Source organism: Monodon monoceros, unplaced genomic scaffold (genome assembly GCF_005190385.1).
Source record: "Monodon monoceros isolate NGI ecotype Baffin Bay Population unplaced genomic scaffold, NGI_Narwhal_1 Super_Scaffold_16, whole genome shotgun sequence".
Classification (NCBI taxonomy): Eukaryota; Metazoa; Chordata; class Mammalia; order Artiodactyla; family Monodontidae; genus Monodon; species Monodon monoceros.
Window position 1 is genome coordinate 32,570,159 of NW_021703772.1, and position 22,200 is coordinate 32,592,358.

The 22,200-nt window shown below is 36.2% G+C and overlaps 1 protein-coding gene across 2 annotated transcripts in view; it reads right to left on the minus strand.

The window, feature by feature from the left end:
- NBEAL1 (neurobeachin like 1) overlaps positions 1 to 22,200 on the minus strand; it is a 173,965-nt gene that overhangs the window by 21,271 nt on the left and 130,494 nt on the right. For both annotated transcript variants that reach the window (XM_029224562.1, XM_029224563.1), the window contains 6 exons: positions 17,861 to 17,962; positions 16,121 to 16,216; positions 15,603 to 15,727; positions 12,856 to 12,996; positions 9,988 to 10,118; positions 3,127 to 3,236 (listed from right to left, as the gene is read on the minus strand). In XM_029224562.1, the coding sequence (XP_029080395.1) occupies positions 3,127 to 3,236; positions 9,988 to 10,118; positions 12,856 to 12,996; positions 15,603 to 15,727; positions 16,121 to 16,216; positions 17,861 to 17,962 (705 nt within the window). The remainder of the gene's footprint in view (positions 1 to 3,126; positions 3,237 to 9,987; positions 10,119 to 12,855; positions 12,997 to 15,602; positions 15,728 to 16,120; positions 16,217 to 17,860; positions 17,963 to 22,200) is intronic.

A 22,200-nucleotide genomic window follows, 5' to 3' on the forward strand; every position in this document is an offset into this window, starting at 1 on the left:
ACACACAAATCTTATCACTGTAAATAAAATTATCTCAAAATCATGTTAAACATTGATTGATCCAATTTGACTATATTCTATCTAGTAAAATGTAGACATATTTATTAATATTTACTACATATACATCTCCTAACTAATGGGTGAAGAAAATAACAAATATTCTTATAGTCCAAATAAGAACAACTAAAAAATTAATGATAGCTGTGGAATACATCTTTGTTGTGAAAATTCCACTGAAATAGTCCAGAAATTCAATTCAAGGAAACAAGGAAACCGCACTGGGGTGGACTGAAGATAGCTGAAAAATCACTCCCTCCACACACCCCCACACCGCCAACTAAGAGGTGAACTTGGTGGCAGGCAGAAGCTTAAAGAACCAGGAGCCTGTTAGTGAGGAGTTGAAAGACTGTAAGAAAATTGTTATTGGAGACAGGAGAAAAGGGAACTCATGTTTTCGTTACATGAAAGATAGAAAGGGTACCTAATGAACTCTTGGATCTGGGGACAGAGATTTCCAGGCAGAATGTTTTTAAATGCTAATTGGCTTCTTTTAGCTGCCTGTGATTATGTGTGGGAGGAGCAAGGATGAGTTTTAAAAATGAACTGTTTGGGTTTTAAGCATAATTTTAAAAGTATATAAAGGAGCTGGGTCTTGCTGGGCACAAAAATTATTTCTCATTTCCAGGATCACTAGAAAGCAAAGACTCTCAAAGTGAGAAATGGTCTAAGTTAATGCTTAAATCAGAATGTTTCCAGTAAAATATGGCCTTGGGCAAAAGTTTAGATCAGGAGTGTGGCTAAAAAACAATCTGCTGAGATCTCAAAGATTTTAGGTTGTGTGTCACAGACCCACCTAACTAGACAATAGAGCATCTTAACCTTAAGAACATTTTCCCATTGTAGCCTTCCACTCAGCCCAAAGGAGATAATGAACTATCTCGTAAAGTAATGTGGAATGGTTTTTGCCCAACAGAGTTGATGCATAAGAAACCCATAACATTTTAAAAGAAACTACATTAATTCAAGCTGAAAAAGTTAAAAACTGTTCAAAAAATAAAAGAGACTTTGGCTTCCAGCTTATCATGGTTAGGAAAGAGGCTTGCAAAGATACTCTTGTAAACAATGTTTTTTTGTTTTAGTTTTTAAGATAAAGAATGACTCAGAGTGAAAAGCCAAGAGCCTAAGGGTAGAACAAAAAGATCCATGGAGAACCAATATCAGGGAATAGCACTGGGCCCTAGTAAAGTAACTGAGAGCATGTCCCTGCTGGAATTCTGAATTGTTATAAACAAGAGGCTAGGTGCCTCTGTTTTCTCGCTTCCTTTTGAATGTTAGTGTCTATTATAGTTTTCCTGTCCTTGTTACACCTCTGTTACATGGGGGGCAGATAACTTGTCTCCTTACTTCAGTCTTCAGATACAAGAGGAGACACTGGAGTAGTTTCATCCACACATGGATTTAATTTAGATGACTAGTAAGATTCTGGACTTCAGGCCTCATGCCTTTATGCAAGGATCAGCAAACTACTGTTTGTGGGCCAAACCTTACTAGCAGCCAGATTTGTAGATTAGCAGAACACAGCCATACCCCCATTTTCTTTTGCACTACAATGGCAGAATTTCAACACAGACTAACTTTACAGCCAATGAAAATATTTACTAGCTGGTCCTTTACGGAAAAAGTCTGCAGAACCCTGCCTTAATGAGCTGAGACTGTGGGAAGGTCTTGAGAGGAAGTATGTACATTTTGCATGTAGAAGGAATGTAAATACTTTGTGGCCAGAGGGCAGCCTGTGAATGGTGGATTAAAGATAGCTGCAAATTCTTTCTCACTCCAACCATTAAGAGATGGAGTTTACTTTCTTTCCTCTGGAATCTGCACTCATCCTGTTACTATTTAACCATGACAAGAAGGCAGAAGTGATACTGTGACAGTTCACAGCCTTAGGCCTCAAGAAAGCCTAGAAGCTTCCACTTTTGCATTCCTGGGGGGCCTTGAGCTGCCAGGTAAGAAGTCTGGCTAATCAGTTAGAGAGACCACATGAAGAGGAGATATCCTGAGACTACAGGGAGAGGGAGAAAAGTCAGCATCCCAGTGTCCCAAGGCAGCCTCCAGAGGACTCCAACCTTAGCTGCCATATGACTGCAAGGGGATGAGAACCTTAAGCAAGACCAGAAGAACTGCCCAGTTGAGGCAAGTCAACTCACATAAGCGTGAGAAATAATAAAATGGCTATAGTTTTAAGCCACTAAATTTTGGGATAGTTTGTTACACGGCAATACGTAACTGAAACACAAACTTCTAACCTCTTATTAATGAGGAGTATGTCTTCCTAAAATCCTGGACCCCTACTTACTGTCATAGATAACACAGAAGGAAGCATCTGAGAAGTTCCTGCCTAGTTAAAAAGTAACAGATTATTTTTCAGAGTTGTTTTATTTTTTCCCAATTCCTTATTCATGCATGGGGTTATTGCTTACAAATGTTAAAATGTAATCCTGAATTTTGTAAACTTGACTAACTATGTACTAATGACAAGGAATGTTTCCAAGTACTGGCCTATTTAGTTTCAGAATCTGTAACATTTCAGTTTAGATAGAAAGCTAAGTGGGCTCTTGTGGGGGAAAAAAGCATTATCTGCAAGATAATAACACAATAGCAACATTAAACTAACTCTCACTAGTCCTTCAATTCCAAAATGGAAATTTAGCTAAAAAACTAGTAAAATTTTTAAGTGGCATTTAGGATTTATTTAGCTGTCTTATTAAAAACTTACTGGAATCCTTCAGAGGAAAAAAATATATACTTACTCTTGTTAGATTTGAAACAAATGTGGGAACTGTGAAAATCAAACTATGACCAAAATAGGTTCACATACAATAGGTAGATATCTCATAGAAGTGAAAAAAAATTTTTTTGCATACATCCATGGGACTGTATAGTCTCACTATATCAGAAGATCCATAACCTCAAAATAAATTACTATATTATACTTTCTAAAACAGCACATATAATAGATTACAAATTAATCCAGGAAAATAATAGATATACTTTATTTCATCATCCTCTGGAAAACACATAGATCTATCTTATTGATTGTCTAATAACTAAACACAAAAATCTTACCAGAGCTTTCCTATGTTTATAGATGAAATCTTCAGCTGACTTAGCCCATTTGGGGAGAATGACATCATTTACTAGTTCTCTGGAAACTTGCAGACGACCCAAGTTAAATTCTAAGACATGTAAAAGATAAATGTATCAAATCATTTTAGATTTAAATAAATCAAGTAAAACAAATAAAAGGGTACATTACTTAGCAAAACTGAATGCTTTTCTTCTTTTATTAAGAGTAAAAGGTGAGAATCAAGTTCCTTTCCCTTTTTTTTAAATTTTTATTTTATATTGGAATATAGTTGATCAACAATGCCCTGTTAGCTTCACATGCACAGCAAAGCAACTCAGCCATACATATACATGTATCTATTCTTTTTCAAATTCTTTTCCCATTAAGGTTATTAGAGTATTGAGCAGAGTTCCCTGTGCTATATATACAGCAGGTCCTTGTTTGCTATGTATTTTAAATATAGCCCTGTGTACGTGTCAAACCCAAACTCCCAATCTATCCCTCCCCCCCATCAAGTTCCCTTCTTGATATAAATTTATTGAACAGGTAAAAATAATTCTTATTTATTGGAATGCATTTTATCAGTTGATTAAAAAGGTAAATGAAAATAAGATAGTTTAAAATTAGTTATTAGAAGATAAATCAGATAATCGTTTATTTTTTGCTGAAAAAAGTGGAGGAAATTATAGTTATGACCAAAACCCTTAACCTGAACAAAAATGCAACAGTAAGCATTCTTCTTACATTAAAAATAATTAACATAGTCCTTCTAATGGTTAATTTACAAAATAGAGCTCCTTAGAGCTTTTTGGTGTAACTTACAACTTAAAATGACTTGTTTGTGTTATGGAAAAACAATATATTTATATACCACTATTTTAAGTAGATATTGACATAATAAAGATTTGCTCATTCTAGTTAGAACACAGTACTTTTGACAAAATTGTCCCAAAGATGAAATTTTCTTATTCATACAGTGCGGAAAGGGAAAAGTGTTAACACAAAAGACCTTCATTAAAGATGCTGCCTAAAAATATCAGTGTGTCCTTAAAGCTGAAGACAGGTTCAAGTGTCACAGAATGATAGGATGCACAGGGCGTGTGGCCTTAACCGAACTATTGTATAGCAGATATTGTTGGCCACCTGATAGCCATTCCTCCTTATCTGGTAGAAGAACCTTGCTTTAATTCAAGTGTCCATCCTGTCTTATATTTCATGCTTCTTGTAGGTGACTGGCATAGGGGTTGGTATATGACCCAGCTCTGGACAGTGAAGGAAGATTATGAGAAAGGGTTTCTCAAATTTAAGAAAGGACAGGGCTTCCCTGGTGGCGCAGTGGTTGAGAGTCCGCCTGCTGATGCAGGAGACACGGGTTTGTGCCCAGGTTGGGGTAATCCCATATGCTGCAGAGCAGCTGGGCTCGTGAGTCAAGGCTGCTGAGCCTGCGCGTCCGGAGCCTGCGCTCTGCAACGGCAGAGGCCACAACAGTGAAAGGCCCACGTACCGCAAAGAAAAAAAGAAAGGGCACATACCTTGGGTCACAAATATAGCCTTGGTAAATTTAAGAAAACTGAAATCGGATCAAGTATCTTTTCTGACCACAACGCTATGAGACTAGATATCAATTACAGGAAAAGATCTGTAAAATATACAAACACATGGAGGCTAAACAATACACTACTTAATAACGAAATGATCACCGAAGAAATCAAAGAGGAAATCAAAAAATACCTAGAAACAAAAGACAACGGAGACATGACGACCCAAAACCTATGGGATGCAGCAAAAGCAGTTCTAAGAGGGAAGTTTATAGCTATACAAGCCTACCTTAAGAAACAGGAAACATCTCAAATAAACAACCTAACCTTGCACCTAAAGCAATTAGAGAAAGAAGAACAAAAACACCCCAAAGTCAGCAGAAGGAAACAAATCATAAAGATCAGATCAGAAATAAATGAAAAAGAAATGAAGGAAACGATAGCAAAGATCAATAAAACTAAAAGCTGGTTCTTTGAGAAGATAAACAAAATTGATAAACCATTAGCCAGACTCATCAAGAAAAAAATGGAGAAGACTCAAATCAATAGAATTAGAAATGAAAAAGAAGAAGTAACAACTGACATTGCAGAAATACAAAGGATCATGAGAGATTACTACAAGCAACTCTATGCCAATAAAATGGACAACCTGGAAGAAATGGACAAATTCTTAGAAATGCACAACCTGCCGAGACAGAACCAGGAAGAAACAGAACATATGAACAGACCAATCACAAGCACTGAAACTGAAACTGTGATTAAAAATCTTCCAACAGGGGCTTCCCTGGTGGTGCAGTGGTTGAGAGTCTGCCTGCTGATGCAGGGGACAGGGGTTCGTGCCCCAGTCCGGGAAGATCCCACATGCCGTGGAGCGGCTAGGCCCGTGAGCCATGGCCGCTGAGCCTGCGTGTCCGGAGCCTGGCTCCACAACGGGAGAGGCCACGACAGTGAGAGGCCTGCGTACCGCAAAAAAAAAAAAAAAAAAAAAAAATCTTCCAACAAACAAAAGCCCAGGACCAGATGGCTTCACAGGTGAATTCTATCAAACATTTACAGAAGAGCTAACACCTATACTTCTCAAACTCTTCCAAAACATAGCAGAGCGAGGAACACTCCCAAACTCATTCTACGAGGCCACCATCACCCTGATACCAAAACCAGACAAAGATGTCACAAAGAAAGAAAACTACAGATGAATATCACTGATGACCATAGATGCAAAAATCCTCAACAAAATACTAGCAAATAGATTTCAACAGCACATTAAAAGGATCATAAACCATGATTAAGTGGGGTTTATTCCAGGAATGCAAGGATTCTTCAATATACGCAAATCAATCAACGTGATATACCATATTAACAAACTGAAGGAGAAAAATCGTAAGATCATCTCAATAGATGCAGAGAAAGCTTTCGACAAAATTCAACACGCATTTATGATAAAAACCCTCCAGAAAGTAGGCATAGAGGGAACTTCCCTCAACATGATAAAGGCCATATATGACAAACCCACAGCCAACATCGTCCTCAATGGTGAAAAACTGAAACCATTCCCACTAAGATCAGGAAAAGGACAAGGTTGCCCACTCTCACCGCTCTTATTCAACACAGTTTTGGAAGTTTTAGGCACAGCAATCAGAGAAGAAAAGGAAATAAAAGGAATCCAAATAGGAAAAGAAGAAGTAAAGCTGTCACTGTTTGCAGATGACATGATACTATACACAGAGAATCCTAAAGATGCTACCAGAAAACTACTAGAGCTAATCAATAAATTTGGTAAAGCAGCAGGATGCAAAATTAATGCACAGCAATCTCTGGCATTCTTATACACTAGTGATGAAAAATCTGAAAGCGAAATCAAGAAAACACTCCCATTTACCACTGCAACAAAAAGAATAAAATATCTAGGAATAAACCTACCTAAGGAGACAAAAGACCTGTATGCAGAAAATTATAAGACACTGATGAAAGAAATTAAAGATGATACAAATAGATGGAGAGATATACCATGTTCTTGGATTGGAAGAATCAACATTGTGAAAATGACTCTACTACCCAAAGCAACCTACAGATTCAATGCAATCCCTATCAAACTACCAATGGCATTTTTCACAGAAGTAGAACAAAAAATTTCACAACTTGTATGGAAACACAAAAGACCCCGAATAGCCAAAGCAATCTTGAGAACGAAAAATGGAGCTGGAGGAATCAGGCTCCCTGACTTCAGACTATACTACAAAGCTACAGTAATCAAGACAGGATGGTACTGGCACAAAAACAGAAATACAGGTCAATGGAACAGGATAGAGAGCCCAGAGATAAACCCACACACATATGGTCACCTTATCTTTGATAAAGGAGGCAAGAATATACAGTGGAGAAAAGACAGCCTCTTCAATAAGTGGTGCTGGGAAAACTGGACAGCTACACATAAAAGTATGAAATTAGAACACTCCCTAACACCATACACAAAAATAAACTCAAAATGGATTAAAGACCTAAATGTAAGGCCAGACACCATCAAACTCTTAGAGGAAAACATAGGCAGAACACTCTATGACATAAATCACAGCAAGATCCTTTTTGACCCACCTCCTAGAGAAATGGAAATAAAAACAAAAATAAACAAATGGGACCTAATGAAACTTCAAAGCTTTTGCACAGCAAAGGAAACCATAAACAAGACGAAAAGATAGCCCTCAGAATGGGATAAAATATTTGCAAATGAAACAAATGACAAAGGATTAATCTTCAAAATTTATAAGCGGCTCATGCAGCTCAATAACAAAAAAACAAATAACCCAACCCAAAAATGGGCAGAAGACCTAAATAGACATTTCTCCAAAGAAGATATACAGACTGCCAACAAACACATGAAAGAATGCTCAACATCATTAATCATTAGAGAAATGCAAATCAAAAGTACAATGAGATATCATCTCACACCAGTCAGAATGGCCATCATCAAAAAATCTAGAAACAATAAATGTTGGACAGGGTGTGGAGAAAAGGGAACACTCTTGCACTGCTGGTGGGAATGTGAATTGGTACAGCCACTGTGGAGAACAGTATGGAGGTTTCTTAAAAGACTACAAATAGAACTACCATAGGACCCAGCAATCCCGCTACTGGGCATATACCCTGAGAAAACCGTAATTCAAAAAGAGTCATGTACCAAAATATTCATTGCAGCTCTATTTACAATAACAGCCAGGACATGGAAGCAACCTAAGTGTCCATCAACAGATGAATGGATAAAGATGTGGCACATATATACAATGGATTATTACTCAGCCATAAAAAGAAACGAAACTGAGTTATTTGTAGTGAGGTGGATGGACCTAGAGTCTGTCATACAGAATGAAGTAAGTCAGAAAGAGAAAAACAAATACCGTATGCTAACACATATATATGGAATCTAAAAAGAAAAAAAAAGGTCATGAAGAACCTAGGGGTAAGACGGGAATAAAGACACAGACCTACTAGAGCATGGACTTGAGGATATGGGGAGGGGGAAGGGTAAGCTGGGACAAAGCGAGAGAGTGGCATGGACATATATACACTACCAAACGTAAAATAGATAGCTAGTGGGAAGTAGGCGCATAGCACACGGAGATCAGCTAGGTGGTTTGTGACCACCTAGAGGGGCGGGATGGGGAAGGTGGGAGGGAGGGAGACGCAAGAGGGAAGAGATATGGGAACATATGTATATGTATAACTGATTCACTTTGTTATAAAGCAGAAACTAACACACCATTGTAAAGCAATTATACTCCAATAAAGATGTTAAAAAAAAAAAAAGGACACAAAGAATTAAAAGTCCCACTTCTTTCTAAGACACTGCTGTATCTGTCTATGATGACTAGAATTGCTTTAGTTATTTGTAATCATGACAGTAACTAGCCAAGAACAAAGCCAAAACACCCAGACCAGCAGAGTAAAAATACAGAAAGAACTTGGCTTTGATGATGTTGTTAAGTTACCATATCTCAGGACTTTTATTATGGAAAGTACTAAAATTTTCTTGCTTGCACAATTTTGAGTTGGTTTTATTCATATTTTTTGTCATTCTAACATACTTTGCTTTGTCCTACCCAGCTCATTTCAAATAAAGAGGCAATGTATAATTAGAAATGGAGGCCACCAGGACAGTAGTACAAGACAGCAACTAGCTGTGGTGAATGTGAGCAATTGTCAAGCTAGGCAAAACTTAAATTCTGTATCCAAATTTAATCTGCTTATTCCTGCTATCCCAGATACCCTGCTTTAGAAGACTCGAATCCTCTGGCTGACGTAGAGTCTAGGATCACACTTAGTCAACAGTTGCATCTGATTTTCTGAAGGTGACCACTTCTAACTGCCTTACTCTGAGAATTAGATGCCTTGCCTCCAACAACCTGCCCCAGAGTGAACAATTGAAGTTCATGAAGTCCTGGATATGCTTTCACCAGCAGGACAAACAATTCTACCGAGAAAGCAAAGGGTCAAACATTAACATTACGTGCTGAGGGAGGAAAAAGAAGTTGTAACAGCCCTTTGACACTGGAATTTCCCTAAAGAACACCAGTAGTAAGAACCTTGCCAATTTCCTTATTTGTACTTAAAATAAATCTAAACTACCTCATAGAAAAAGTATTTGGACATTTTTAAAGACCATATTTCACTCTATGATTCTTTTCTTCAAAAACATAATATGGTTTTTCAAATATTGTGGTAACTTATACCCAGTCATTTTTTTCAACTTGCCTCCTGTCTTCTGCTGTAAAAGGAGTCAGCAAATTTCTACAAAGTGTCAAAGAGTAAATATTTTTGGCTTTGTGAGCCCTATGGTCTCTGTTGCAGTTACTCAAATCTGCCATTATACTGTGAAAGCAGCCACAGTTTATGTAAATGAATTGGCTAGTTGTATTCCAATAAAACTTTATTTATAAACATATGGGTCTGCCCACAGATTTGGCCCATGAACCTATAGTTTGCTGACCCCTGGTATAAATCTTCATCTTATCTAAATCAAACACTTTTAACCCATGGACGTTTATGGCTGAAATAGCATATAGCCATTTTTTGCTTCTCTAGTAAACACTGTACTCTGATAAATTCTCTTACCAATTCAAATTTGACTCATTTATCTTATTCACTGTAGCACTTCTATCCGTAGAAGATAAGACTAGTACCTGAACATCATTTAAGCCTTGTCACTGAATAATACACAGAATGAACCTTAAATAATCTAGAGGTCATCACAAAAATGTCCTAAAAGATATTTTTCAGGATTCTCCATTGGGACCTGTTCAGTCCAATTTTTAATCTCCTATTTCTTACGATTTTGATTTTCCAAAAATTCTGGGAAATAGAAGAATTCAGGAATAAGTTCCTTCACATCATATGGATTGTCCATGAGAGCCTGCCAGGTAGCAGGGATGGAATGGAATTGTCGATCTGCACAGTCAAACCTGCATGTGGAGATTGAAAGAGAACAGTGAATACTGAATGAGAGCAACAACAGGCTAAAACAAACCTTTAATCTTCCTTCAGGTTTCCTCATGATTAGTTTCTCTTTATTTAACCTTTCTCTTTAACGTCTAAAAACACAAGTTGCTCTCCTTATGACAATCTTTCTTATTTTGTTGCCAGGAACTGAATACTATAATTTTAATCACTAGTATCATCTTAGTTAAAATAGATGAAAATGGCATAATTTTTAATCAGTAAAATTTATTAAAGTGAATAAATATTATTTGGATTTTTTAAAATTACAGAGTTTAAATATCACTCTAAGTATTATAGTATTGACATACATAGTTAACAGATCTATGGAAATGCTGCTGATTTAATCCTTGATACATAAGTATCTTTACAAACTCTTTTGCTAAAAACCAGAGGGTGAGTTAGGGAAATAGTTCTGTAGCTAAAGCTTTTATACTTTACTTGCATATACTATTATCTTATTTTAACTTTATTTTCAAGTTCCATCCTGGGCCTATGGTAGTTGAAAGAAGCTCACGTGGTCATGCTGCAATTTTATTGTTTTGGCTAATCACAAACAGCATAAATCCCTTCTGTTTCATCTCCTTTGATAGTATATTCCTGAATTTATTCCATAAATGATGACTTCTAAGTGACAGTTAATGACTAATATGACTCTTTATGCCTAGCAACCTTGTTTTGAAGCAGAGCTGAACTTAGCAGAACTCTAAATTTAATTATAGTCAATGATTGTGTCATCAATAAAGTCTAATAATGGTATATTCAAATTGAAGGAGACGTACAGTTTTAATGGAAGAATCTTTTTGTTTGGGAGGGGGAGAACAGCTTTACTGATACATAATTAACATACATATAATTAGCTCTAAGTGAACAATTCAACGGCCTTCAGTATATGCAGAGCTGTGCAGCCATCACCACAACCAATTTTAGAACATTTTCATCACTCCAGAATGAAACCCTGCATCTAATAGCAGTCACTCTCCATTCACTCTCCCTCCACCCCTGAGCAACTACTAATCTACTTTCTGTCTCTATGGATTTGTCTATTTTAGACATTTTATGTAAATCATACAATATATGGCATTTTGTGTCTGGCTTATTTTATTCAGTGTACTGCTTTCAAGGTTCATCTATGTTGTAGCACATATCAATCTTTCATTCCCTTTATTAACTCATGCCAGATAATATTTTACTGCATGGGTATACCACATTTTATTTATTCCTTTACCAGTTGATGGGTATTTTTGTTGTTTCCATATTTTGGCTTTATAAATAATGCTGCTAAGTACATTTGTGTACAAGTGTTTGCATGAACATATGTATTCAGTTATCTTGGGTATACACGTAGGAGTAGAATTGCTGGGTAATATGTAATTCTATCTTTAACCTTTTGAAGTACTGCCAGACTGTTTTCCACAGAGTCTGCATCATTTTACATTCCCACTGCCAGTACATAATTATTCCAATTTCTCAACATACTCATCAACAGTAGGTATTATCTGTCTTTTTTATTATAGCCATCCTCATGCGGGTAAAGAGGTATCTCAATTTGGTTTTGATTTGAATTTCCCTGATGACTAACGATGTTAATCATGTGTTTATTGGGAATTTGTAATCTTCTTTGGAGAAATGTCCATTTAGACCCTTTGTCCAGTTTTTAACTGGGTCATTTGTCTTTTTATTATTGCACTGCAAGAATTATTTATATATTCTAGATACAAGTCCCTTAACAGATCTATAATTTGCAAATATTTTCTCCTACTGAATTGGTTGTCTTTTTTACTTTCTTGATGATGTCCTTTGAAGCACAAACAGAATCTATTTTTGAAGCTTTTTAAAAAATCATTTATTCATAAAATCACTAAAAGCTGAAAAGACCCAGTTATACTTTACTGGAAGGAAAATTACCTGCATTCATGACAAATGTAACATTTGGAGATGTGTAGTGATCAAAGCCTCTCCTTGATAGCCAAGGCTTGGTGTACTAAAGACAGGAATAAGAAACCCAGGCTAATTTTGAGAGATAAAATTTACATGGAAAGAGTAGAACAGGCAATGTTTACATAGTTTTTGATTGGGTAGAAAAGGCAAAATGATAATGGTAAAGAATAAGGCAACATGAAGACTAAATGGGAGTTAGTAGAGAGCTTCCTGGAGGATACATTGGGGAATGGAGGATTCTTGGAAAAGTTTCTTTCTTTAGGATCATTAAGAAAATGTGAAAGTTAGGTAAGTTATAACACTGACAGGTGATACGATAATACAACGGCATCACAGATCTGTTTGAGCTGCTACTAATAATGTAAGGGCCCTTATTTCTCCCTATTTTTATTCCTATTGATTAATAAATATTTTTAGGAGGACTACATAGGCATTGGTTAGGTTTGAATCTCTGGGATACATCTTGGGTCAAGGTCTAAATCAGTTCTAACTCTAAATCTCTGGTAGATTCCTAAACCCAGTTGAAAATCACAAAAGTACACTGGATAGCAGTAAAAAGGAATTCACCTTAAAAGTCATTTGTGTAAGTCAGTTTGAGTGACCTGTTCTCAAACAAGTTTGGCTGCTTTTATCTAGGGAGCTAGTATATGAATCGAAATCTAACAGAGGAGAAAAAAAGATAAGGCCCTGTTATAACAGTACAAAGAGTTTTCAACACTATCATACAGTCTTAAGAAAATAGCTTATTTACCCAAAACATACCTTCCACTCTGAAGTTGGATGTGGAGGGTGGTGAATGGTTCTGTACGAATAAGATAGTGTATAACCCCAGCAGAATTTGAATAGTGAGTACCATAATGAAATTTATCAATAGTTCCCATAGGATCCTCAAAATTTTCATATCTAAAAAAAGAAACTAAAGTTTTATAACCACAATAGTAAAATTAACTTAGAAAGACATATGTTTGTATTGTATGGCTGAAAACACAGTTTTTAAGAAAGTATGTATTTGTGGGCTTCCCTGGTGGTGCAGTGGTTGAGAGTCCGCCTGCCAATGCAGGGGACATGGGTTCGTGCCCTGGTCTGGGAAGATCGCACATGCTGCAGAGCGGCTAGGCCCGTGAGCCATGGTCGCTGAGCCTGCGCGTCCGGAGCCTGTGCTCCGCAACGGGAGAGGCCACAACAGTGAGAGGCCCGTGTACCGCAAAAAAAAAAAAAAAAGAAACTATGTATTTGTATCATCACGTCATGTTAATAAATGAAAAAAAATTTATTACTTTTTTCTGAGCAATAAAATAGCACTAATATTGGATTTTTGAACACTTGTATTATGTAATAATATTCACAATAGATAAATTAGAAACCAGAGAGAAACTACCAAAAATGAAGAAATTTAAAATCAATTACAATTGCACTTCCCAGAGATAATTAACATTAACATTTTGATGAATATGTGTCAATCCTGAATTATGAATTAATATATATTTTAATATAAAAATATATTTTAATATAAAACCACTATACATTATATATTGTTCACAACTTATTTTTTCATCTAACAATTTTCTGTTAATATCTTACAAAATATGTATAATTGATTCACTTTGCTGTACAGCAGCAACTAACACAACATTGTAAATCAACCACACGACAATAAAAAGTTTTAAAAATCTTACGAAACGACTGAATAGTCTTTTTTTTTTTTTTTTTTTTGCGGTTCGCGGGCCTCTCACTGTTGTGGCCCCTTCCGTTGCGGAGCACAGGCTCCGGACGCGCAGGCCCAGCGGCCATGGCTCACGGGCCCAGCCGCTCCGCGGCATGTGGGATCCTTCCGGACCGGGACATGAACCCGCGTCCCCTGCATCGGCAGGTGGACTCCCAACCACTGCACCACCAGGGAAGCCCTGAATAGTCTATTTTTAACAGGTACACGGTATTTATAAAAATTAGATGTACGAATATACAACAATTTAACTATTTACTTATAGATATTTAGGTTGTTTCTATTTTTCTGCTTATTGTAAGCATGTGATAATTAGACATCCTTTTGTGGCCAAGATAATGGAAAAAAATATAGAAGGTCAGTCAAGAATTGTAAAAATGAATGTCTAATGATCTAAAGGTAAAAGAAGGAGATGTGTATAGCACGGGGAACTCTACTCAATATTCTGTGATAACCTATATGAGTAAAGAATCTGAAAAAGAATGAATATATGTATATGTATAACTGAATCACTTTGCTGTATACGTGAAACTAATACAACATTGTAAATCAACTATACTCTAATAAAATTTTTTTAAAAAAGGAAAAAAAAAGGAGATGGTGGAAAAGAAGGTCTAAATCAGATTATCAGCAAAGGATATATATAATAATTCTGCAAGAACTATCACTGATCCTGTAATTGTTTTGAATGGTGACATCTGAGTTCGTGGATATAGTATCTAAATAAGAATGAACAGTTTTTTGGAAGCAATAAACATTGAAATTTTTAAACCAAAATACTAATCAGTTCATCAAGCTAAGGTAAATTTCCTTTTACATAGAAGTCATTAATATTCAGGAGAATAAAGAAAGTTTTCGGGTCAAAGTCATTTGTACCTATGCAAAAAAATAAACTATTGAAATTTAAATTAAATTGTATCTTTGATTATCTATAAAATAAGTTAATTTATATGAACAGTATTTCCTGTGGAACAATGTTAACAGTGTGACTAATGGCAGTAGGGTAATATATACACAGCAAAATTCCATTTAGTACAACAAATATTAAACACTGCAAAAAGTCCTGGGGAAGATCTGCAAACAAAAAGGGGGGGAAAAAATAATGTACCATCAACCGTCAAATAAATCTACAACTAAGTTTGTTTGCAGAATTGCTCTTTGTCTTTATTACTAGAAGTCATAACTGACAAGTCATCCACAAGTTCACACGGAGAAAAAGGAAAATTAAAATTAGATTATTTTTTACTGTCAGCAGCTGGCTTTGGATAAAAAAAAGAGTACGAGACATTTACAGGGTGGCTCAAAAATATATAGAACTATAAATATTTCCTTTCCTTATTCAAATATCACTTTCTAAATTTTCACACATTTCACTGTTCTTTATTCACATTATTGGTGAACAACAGGTTAGTATTATTAATTTTATATCCACCAAAATATTATATTAGATGGAATGTTAGATCTGTAGGTTATTAGGTCTAAAATACCTGGGGAAAAAAATTTTAAGAACCTATTACCATTTAGCACATACTTATTACAAGGTAAAATAAATTCTAAACAATATAAATTTAACTTTGGTAATGAAGGGAAATACACAGACTATAGTTAAGATATTTGAAGGACAACTGATATATTTTCAAGAAAACTTAGTGAAGGAATTACCAGACTCTGATTATCAAAAGTAGTTGTGCATTTAAAAAAAGTAACACTTGGTTGGCCATAGCAGAAATCAATACAAATTCAAACAAGCTATGGGCATCTTTCAAAAGGAATGAAAAGCACTTACTTTTCTCGCATGGCTTTGGCATTTTTATCATTAACTACCCCAATTGGTTTGGATAGATCTCGAAATACAGATGGGTTATTAAGATCCAACTCGTCTGAAGTATAATCTTGTAAAATCCAGGGGAACTAAAAGAGCCACAATTTACAATTTAGACATTCCTTCCTAGAGAGGCTACCATCTCCATATCTAATATAAATGTTTATCTAAGACAAAAAGGGATAGTCTTTATTTTTTCCCTGTTGCAAATGTTTATTCATCTTTAGTTCAATAACCAGAAGCATTATTTCCTGTAATTCCACTGGAATATTTTCAATGAAGTGAAAGAAAAAGGGTTTTTATTTTTAAAATACTCTTCATATTTACGTACTTCTTGAAAATAGCACGGTAGAAATATACAGAAAGGCAAAATCAGTTTTTATGTCTTTTTAAAAATAAAAACTAGATATCATCCACATATATTTTGTTTATTAGAAAACTGAAAGGTAATTCCATATTTACAAGATTTATATAAAACTCACCACAGGATACTGCGCAAGGTCATTATAGGTTCGTCCTGCCATTGTATTTAATTGAATGAGGTAGTCAAAATTTGATATCTCTCTGTTTACCCATTTCTAGACAGCACAAAAAAAGAAAAAATCAAAATGAATCTGTATCTCTTAGAAATCAGTAACTATTACTGACAGTACTAAAATAATCATGTGTTCCCATTATCTCTATCATCTTTTTGATAAAGGAATGAAGCTTTAAAAAATATTTAACAGGGAGGTAAAATTAATATGCTTTTCCTAAATTCACTTCCTCTTAAAAATTGGTCTCTAGAAAAGGAAAACTCCTACACTACAATCTAAAAAGTCTTCTATAAGAATTAAGTCTTTTCTTCAGTTAAAAAATATTTTGTTTGAATACCTTAAAACTTTTTAATTCTAGGACTGCCCAAATTTGAAATTTTTGTCATAAGTTGAAATTTTCATAAGTGTAAATATTAAAAAATCAGTATCTCAATGTACTAAATGATCTGCAAATTTTAAATAAACATTATATTAACTATATTCAGAAAACTACTTTTATAGAGCAAAGGTAAATGGGATTTTGCTATAACAGATATAAAAATTTTCTAAAGGAAGACATAAACATTTTTTTTTAATCACCTTACTGTACTTAGACTACTAATTACTCTACACAGTGTAGGCATGCTCAAGCATTTTGCTGACAGATTAATACACCCCTTTAAGTTTACTGTGTGCCTTAAGCAAAGGACATACTTATGGGAAATAGTGAGAAATTAATCTATGTATACAGATTTTATAGAAAGCCCAATTTTAACTGTACTTGAGTGCCAAACTGAGGAAACAGTACTTTAATGAATAAAGTTTATTTCACAGAAAGCAGGAAATATACTCTATTAAATAAAGCTTATTCCATAAACAATAGGAAACAATTGCTGATGGCTTTTGAACAAGAGCAACATTTAAAGATTAACACATATGTAGGAGGAAGGAGAGAGCCAGGAGACAAGAGAACCTAATTGGAAGACTACTAAAACCCTAGAGAGCAAAAAACAAGGGCCTTTCTTTGGCTTTGGACAGTGTAAATTCAAGAGATGTTGGGATATATGTGAGGATAAAATACACGAAAGCATTAGCTTTGGCAGATAGAAGGATTGGAGAAATTTTTTTTTTGCCTTTTTTCCATGGTGTCTTTTGTATTTTCCCATTTTTTTTCTTGTGAACAGATTATTTTTATTATTAAGAAAAAAAATCCTGTGTACTATTTTTTAAAAAGAACACTATTAAAAAAGAAGAATTTAGGGCTTCCCTGGTGGCACAGTGGTTGAGAGTCCACCTGCCGATGCAGGGGACACGGGTTCATGCCCCGGTCTGGGAAGATCCCACATGCCGTGGAGTAGCTGGGCCCGTGAGCCATGGCCGGCCGCTGAGCCTGCGCGTCCAGAGCCTGCACTCCGCAACGGGAGAGGCCACAACAGTGAGAGGCCCACGTACCGCAAAAAAAAAGAAAAGGAAAAAAAAAAAAATTTATAAGATATGCCCATGAACTGAATGACATGCGAACTGGAGACAGGGCACTGTATGTGTGAGGGAAACAGAATGATTCAAAGATAATTCAAAAGATCAATCTGAATGGAAGAAGAGCAGTTGCAGAATCAAAATAAAATAATTGAAAGAAGGAAGTTTTACTTCTAAGCAAAAGTCTGAGATATAAAATGAACAGCAAATCAGCGACTTAAAATTTCCTACCTGTGTCACTCCTGATGCTTTGAATAACTCCTGTGGTGATCTGGTTCCATAACTATTTGGAGAATGAAGTGACAACAGTCTGCTATATACTTTGTTCCTAACCTATTAAAAAAAAAAGCACTTTATGGGTTAAAAATTGATCAAGACAAACGAGGATTATGGCTTTATTAACAGATTTATTGAGATATAATTCATGTACCATAAAATTCACCCTTTAAAATACACAATTCAGTGGGCTTTTTTTAATATTCACAGAGTTGTGCAACCATTCACATTATCTAACTCTGGAACATTTCCATCATCCTCAAAAGAAACTACATACTCACTAGCCATCACTCCCCAATTTCCACTCCCTCCCATCCCCTGACAACAATTAAACTACTTTCCATCACTATGGATTTGCCAATTCTGAACACTTCATATAAATAGAGGATTGTGGTTTTAACTTCTCTATTTTACAAGGCTTAACGAAATTATGACATGTATTTTTTTTAGAACTTTATAGTATATAATGGAATAATCTTCAGATATTGAATCAAAAAACTACTTCACTTTTAGTTCAAATTTAGTTCTGTCATTTACTAATCATCTTGGCAAATCAATTAATTTACTGAGTCTCATTTGTATATTAAATATAATAATCTCTACCCTTACAGTTTTGTGAATTACTCAGGTTTATGCAAATGTAAAGAAATAAAATTAATCTTTGAACTTCAGTTTCCTGATCTATAAAAAAAGGAATGGAATTTGCCATAGCTAATCTGAATGTTGTTATGAAGTTTAGATACCACATACAAATGTGCTTTTAAAACTATTTACAGATTAGGAACCAACACCGTGGAGTAGAAGGACATGCTCTCACTCCCTCTTGTGAGAACACCAGAATCACAACTAGCTGCTGGACAGTCATCGACAGGAAGACACTGGAACCCACCAAAAAATATACCCCACATCCAAAGACAAAGGAGAAGCCACAATGAGACAGTAGGCGGGGTGCAATCACAGTAAAATCAAATCCCATAACTGCTGGGTGGGTGATTCACAGACTGGAGAACACTTATACCACAGAAGGCCACCCACTGGAGTGAAGGTTCTGAGCCCCACGTCAGGTTCCCAACTTGGAGGTCCAGCAATGGGAGGAGGAATTCCGAGAGAATCAGACTTTGAAGGATAGTGGGATTTGATGGCAGGACTTCGACAGGACTGGGAGAAAGAGACTCCACTCTTGGAGGGCACACACAAAGTAGTGTGTGCATCGGGACCCAGGGGAAGGAGCAGTGACCTCAGGGGAGACTTAACCAGACCTACCTGCTAATGTTGGACGGTCTCCTGCAGAGGGAGGGGGTGGATGTGACTCACCCTGAGGACAAGGACACTGGCAGCAGAAGTTCTGGGAAGTACTCCTTGGCGTGAGCCCTGCCAGAGTCCGCCATTAGCCCCAGCAAAGAGCCCAGGTAGGCTCCAGTGTTGGGTTGCCTCAGGCCAAACAACCAAAAGGGGGAGAAGGCAGCCCCACCCATCAGCAGTCAAGCAGATTAAAGTTTTCCTGAGCTCTGCCCACCAGAGCAACAGTCAGCTCTACCCACCACCAGTCCCTCCCATCAGGGAACTTGCACAAGCCTCTGAGATAGCCTCATCCACCAGAGGGCAGACAGCAGAAGAAGAACTACAATCCTGCAGCCTGTGGAACAAAAACCACATTCACAGAAAGATAGACAAGATGAAAAGGCAGAAGGCTATGTACCAGATGAAGGAACAAGATAAAACCCCAGAAAAACAACTAAATGAAGTGGAGATAGGCAACCTTCCAGAAAAAGAATTCAGAACAATGATAGTGAAGATGATCCAGGACCTTGGAAAAAGGCAAAGACAGAGAAGATGCAAGAAATGGTTAACAAAGACCTAGAAGAATTCAACAACAAACAGACAGAGATGAACAATACAATAACTGAAATGAAAACTACACTAGAAGGAATCAATAGCAGAATAGCCGAAGCAAAAGAATGGGTAAGTGACCTGGAAGACAGAATGGTGGAATTCACTGCTGCGGAACAGAAAAAAGAAAAAACAATGAAAAGAAATGAAGACAGCCTAAGAGACCTCTGGGACAACATTAAACACAACAACATTCTCATTATAGGGGTCCCAGAAGGAAAAGACAGAGAGAAAGGACCAGAGAAAATATTTGAAGACATTATACTCAAAAACTTCCCTAACATGGGAAAGGAAATAGCCACCCAAGTCCAGGAAGCACAGAGAGTCCCATACAGGATAAACCCAAGGAGAAACACGCCGAGACGCACAGTAATCAAACTGGCAAAAATTAAAGACAAAAAAATTACTGAAAGCAGCAAGGGAAAAATGACAACATACAGGGGAACTCCCATAAGGTTAACAGCTGATTTCTCAGCACAAACTCTACAAGCCAGAAGAGAGTGGCATGATATACTTAAAGTGATGAATGGAAAGAACCTACAACCAAGATTACTCTACCCGGCAAGGATCTCATTCAGATTTGATGGAGAAATTAAAACCTTTACAGACAAGCAAAAGCTAAGAGAATTCAGCACCACCAAACCAGCTCTACAACAAATGCTAAAGGACCTTCTCTAAGTGGGAAACACAAGAGAAGAAAAGGACCTACAAAAACAAACCCAAAACAATTAAGAAAATGGTCATAGGAACATACATATGGATAATTACCTTAAAGGTGAATGGATTAAATGCTCCAACCAAAAGACACAGACTGGCTGAATGGATACAAAAACAAGACCCATCTATATGCTGTCTACAAGAGACCCACTTCAGACTTAGGGACACGTACAGACTGAAAGTGAGGGGATGGAAAAAGATATTCCATGCAAATGGAAATCAAAAGAAAGCTGGAGTAGCAATACTCATATCAGATAAAATAGACTTTAAAATAAAGAATGTTACAAGAGACAAGGAAGGACACTACATAATGGTCAAGGGATCAATCCAAGAAGAAGATATAACAATTACAAATATATATGCACCCAACATAGGAGCACCTCAATACGTAAGGCAACTGCTAACAGCTATAAAACAGGAAATCGACAGTAACACATTAATAGTGGGGGACTTTAACACATCACTATACCAATGCACAGATCATCCAAAATGAAAATAAACAAGGAAACACAAGCTTTAAATAACACAGTAGACCAGATAGATTTAATTGATATTTATAGGACATTCCATCCAGAAACAGCAGATTACACTTTCTTCTCAAGTGCACACGGAACATTCTCCAGGACAGATCACATCTTGGGTCACAAATCAAGCCTCAGTAAATTTAAGAAAACTGAAATCATATCAAGCAATTTTTTGGACCACAACGCTATGAGATGAGAAAAGAATCACAGGGAAAAAAACGTAAAAAACACAAACACATGGAGGCTAAACAATACGTTACTAAATAACGAAGAGATCACTGATGAAATCAAAGAGGAAATCAGACAATACCTAGAGACAAATGGCAATGAAAACACGACGACCCAAAACCTATGGGATGCAGCAAAAGCAGTTCTAAGAGGGAAGTTTATAGCTATACAACCTACCTCAAGAAACAAGAAAAATCTCAAATAAACAATCTAACCTTACACCTGAAGGAAATAGAGAAAGACAAACAAACAAAACCCAAAGTTAGCAGAAGGAAAGAAGTCATAAAGATCAGAGCAGAAATAAATGAAATAGAAACAAACAAAACAATAGCAAAGATCAATAAAACTAAAAGCTGGTTCTTTGAGAAGATAAACAAAATTGATAAACCATTAGGCAGACTCATCAAGAAAAAGAGGCAGAGGACTCAAATCAATAAAATTAGAAATGAAACAGGAGAAGTTACAACAGACCCCACAGAAATACAAAGCATCCTAACAGACTACAATAAGCAACTCTATGCCAATAAAATGGACAACCTGGAAGAAATGGACAAATTCTTAGAAAGGTATAACCTTCCAAGACTGAATCAGGAAGAAATAGAAAATATGAACAGACTGATCACAAGTAATGAAATTGAAACTGTGATTAAAAATCTCCCAACAAACAAAAGTCCAGGACCAGATGGATTCACAGGTGAATTCTATCAAATATTTAGAGAAGAGTTAACACCTATCCTTCTCAAACTCATCCAAAAAACTGTGGAGGAAGGAACACTCCCAAACCCATTCTATGAGGCCATCATCACCCTGATACCAAAACCAGACAAAGATACCACAAAAAAAGAAAATTACAGACCAATATCACTGATGAATATACACGCAAAAATCATCAAGAAAATACTAGCAAACTGAATCCAACAACACATTAAAAGGATC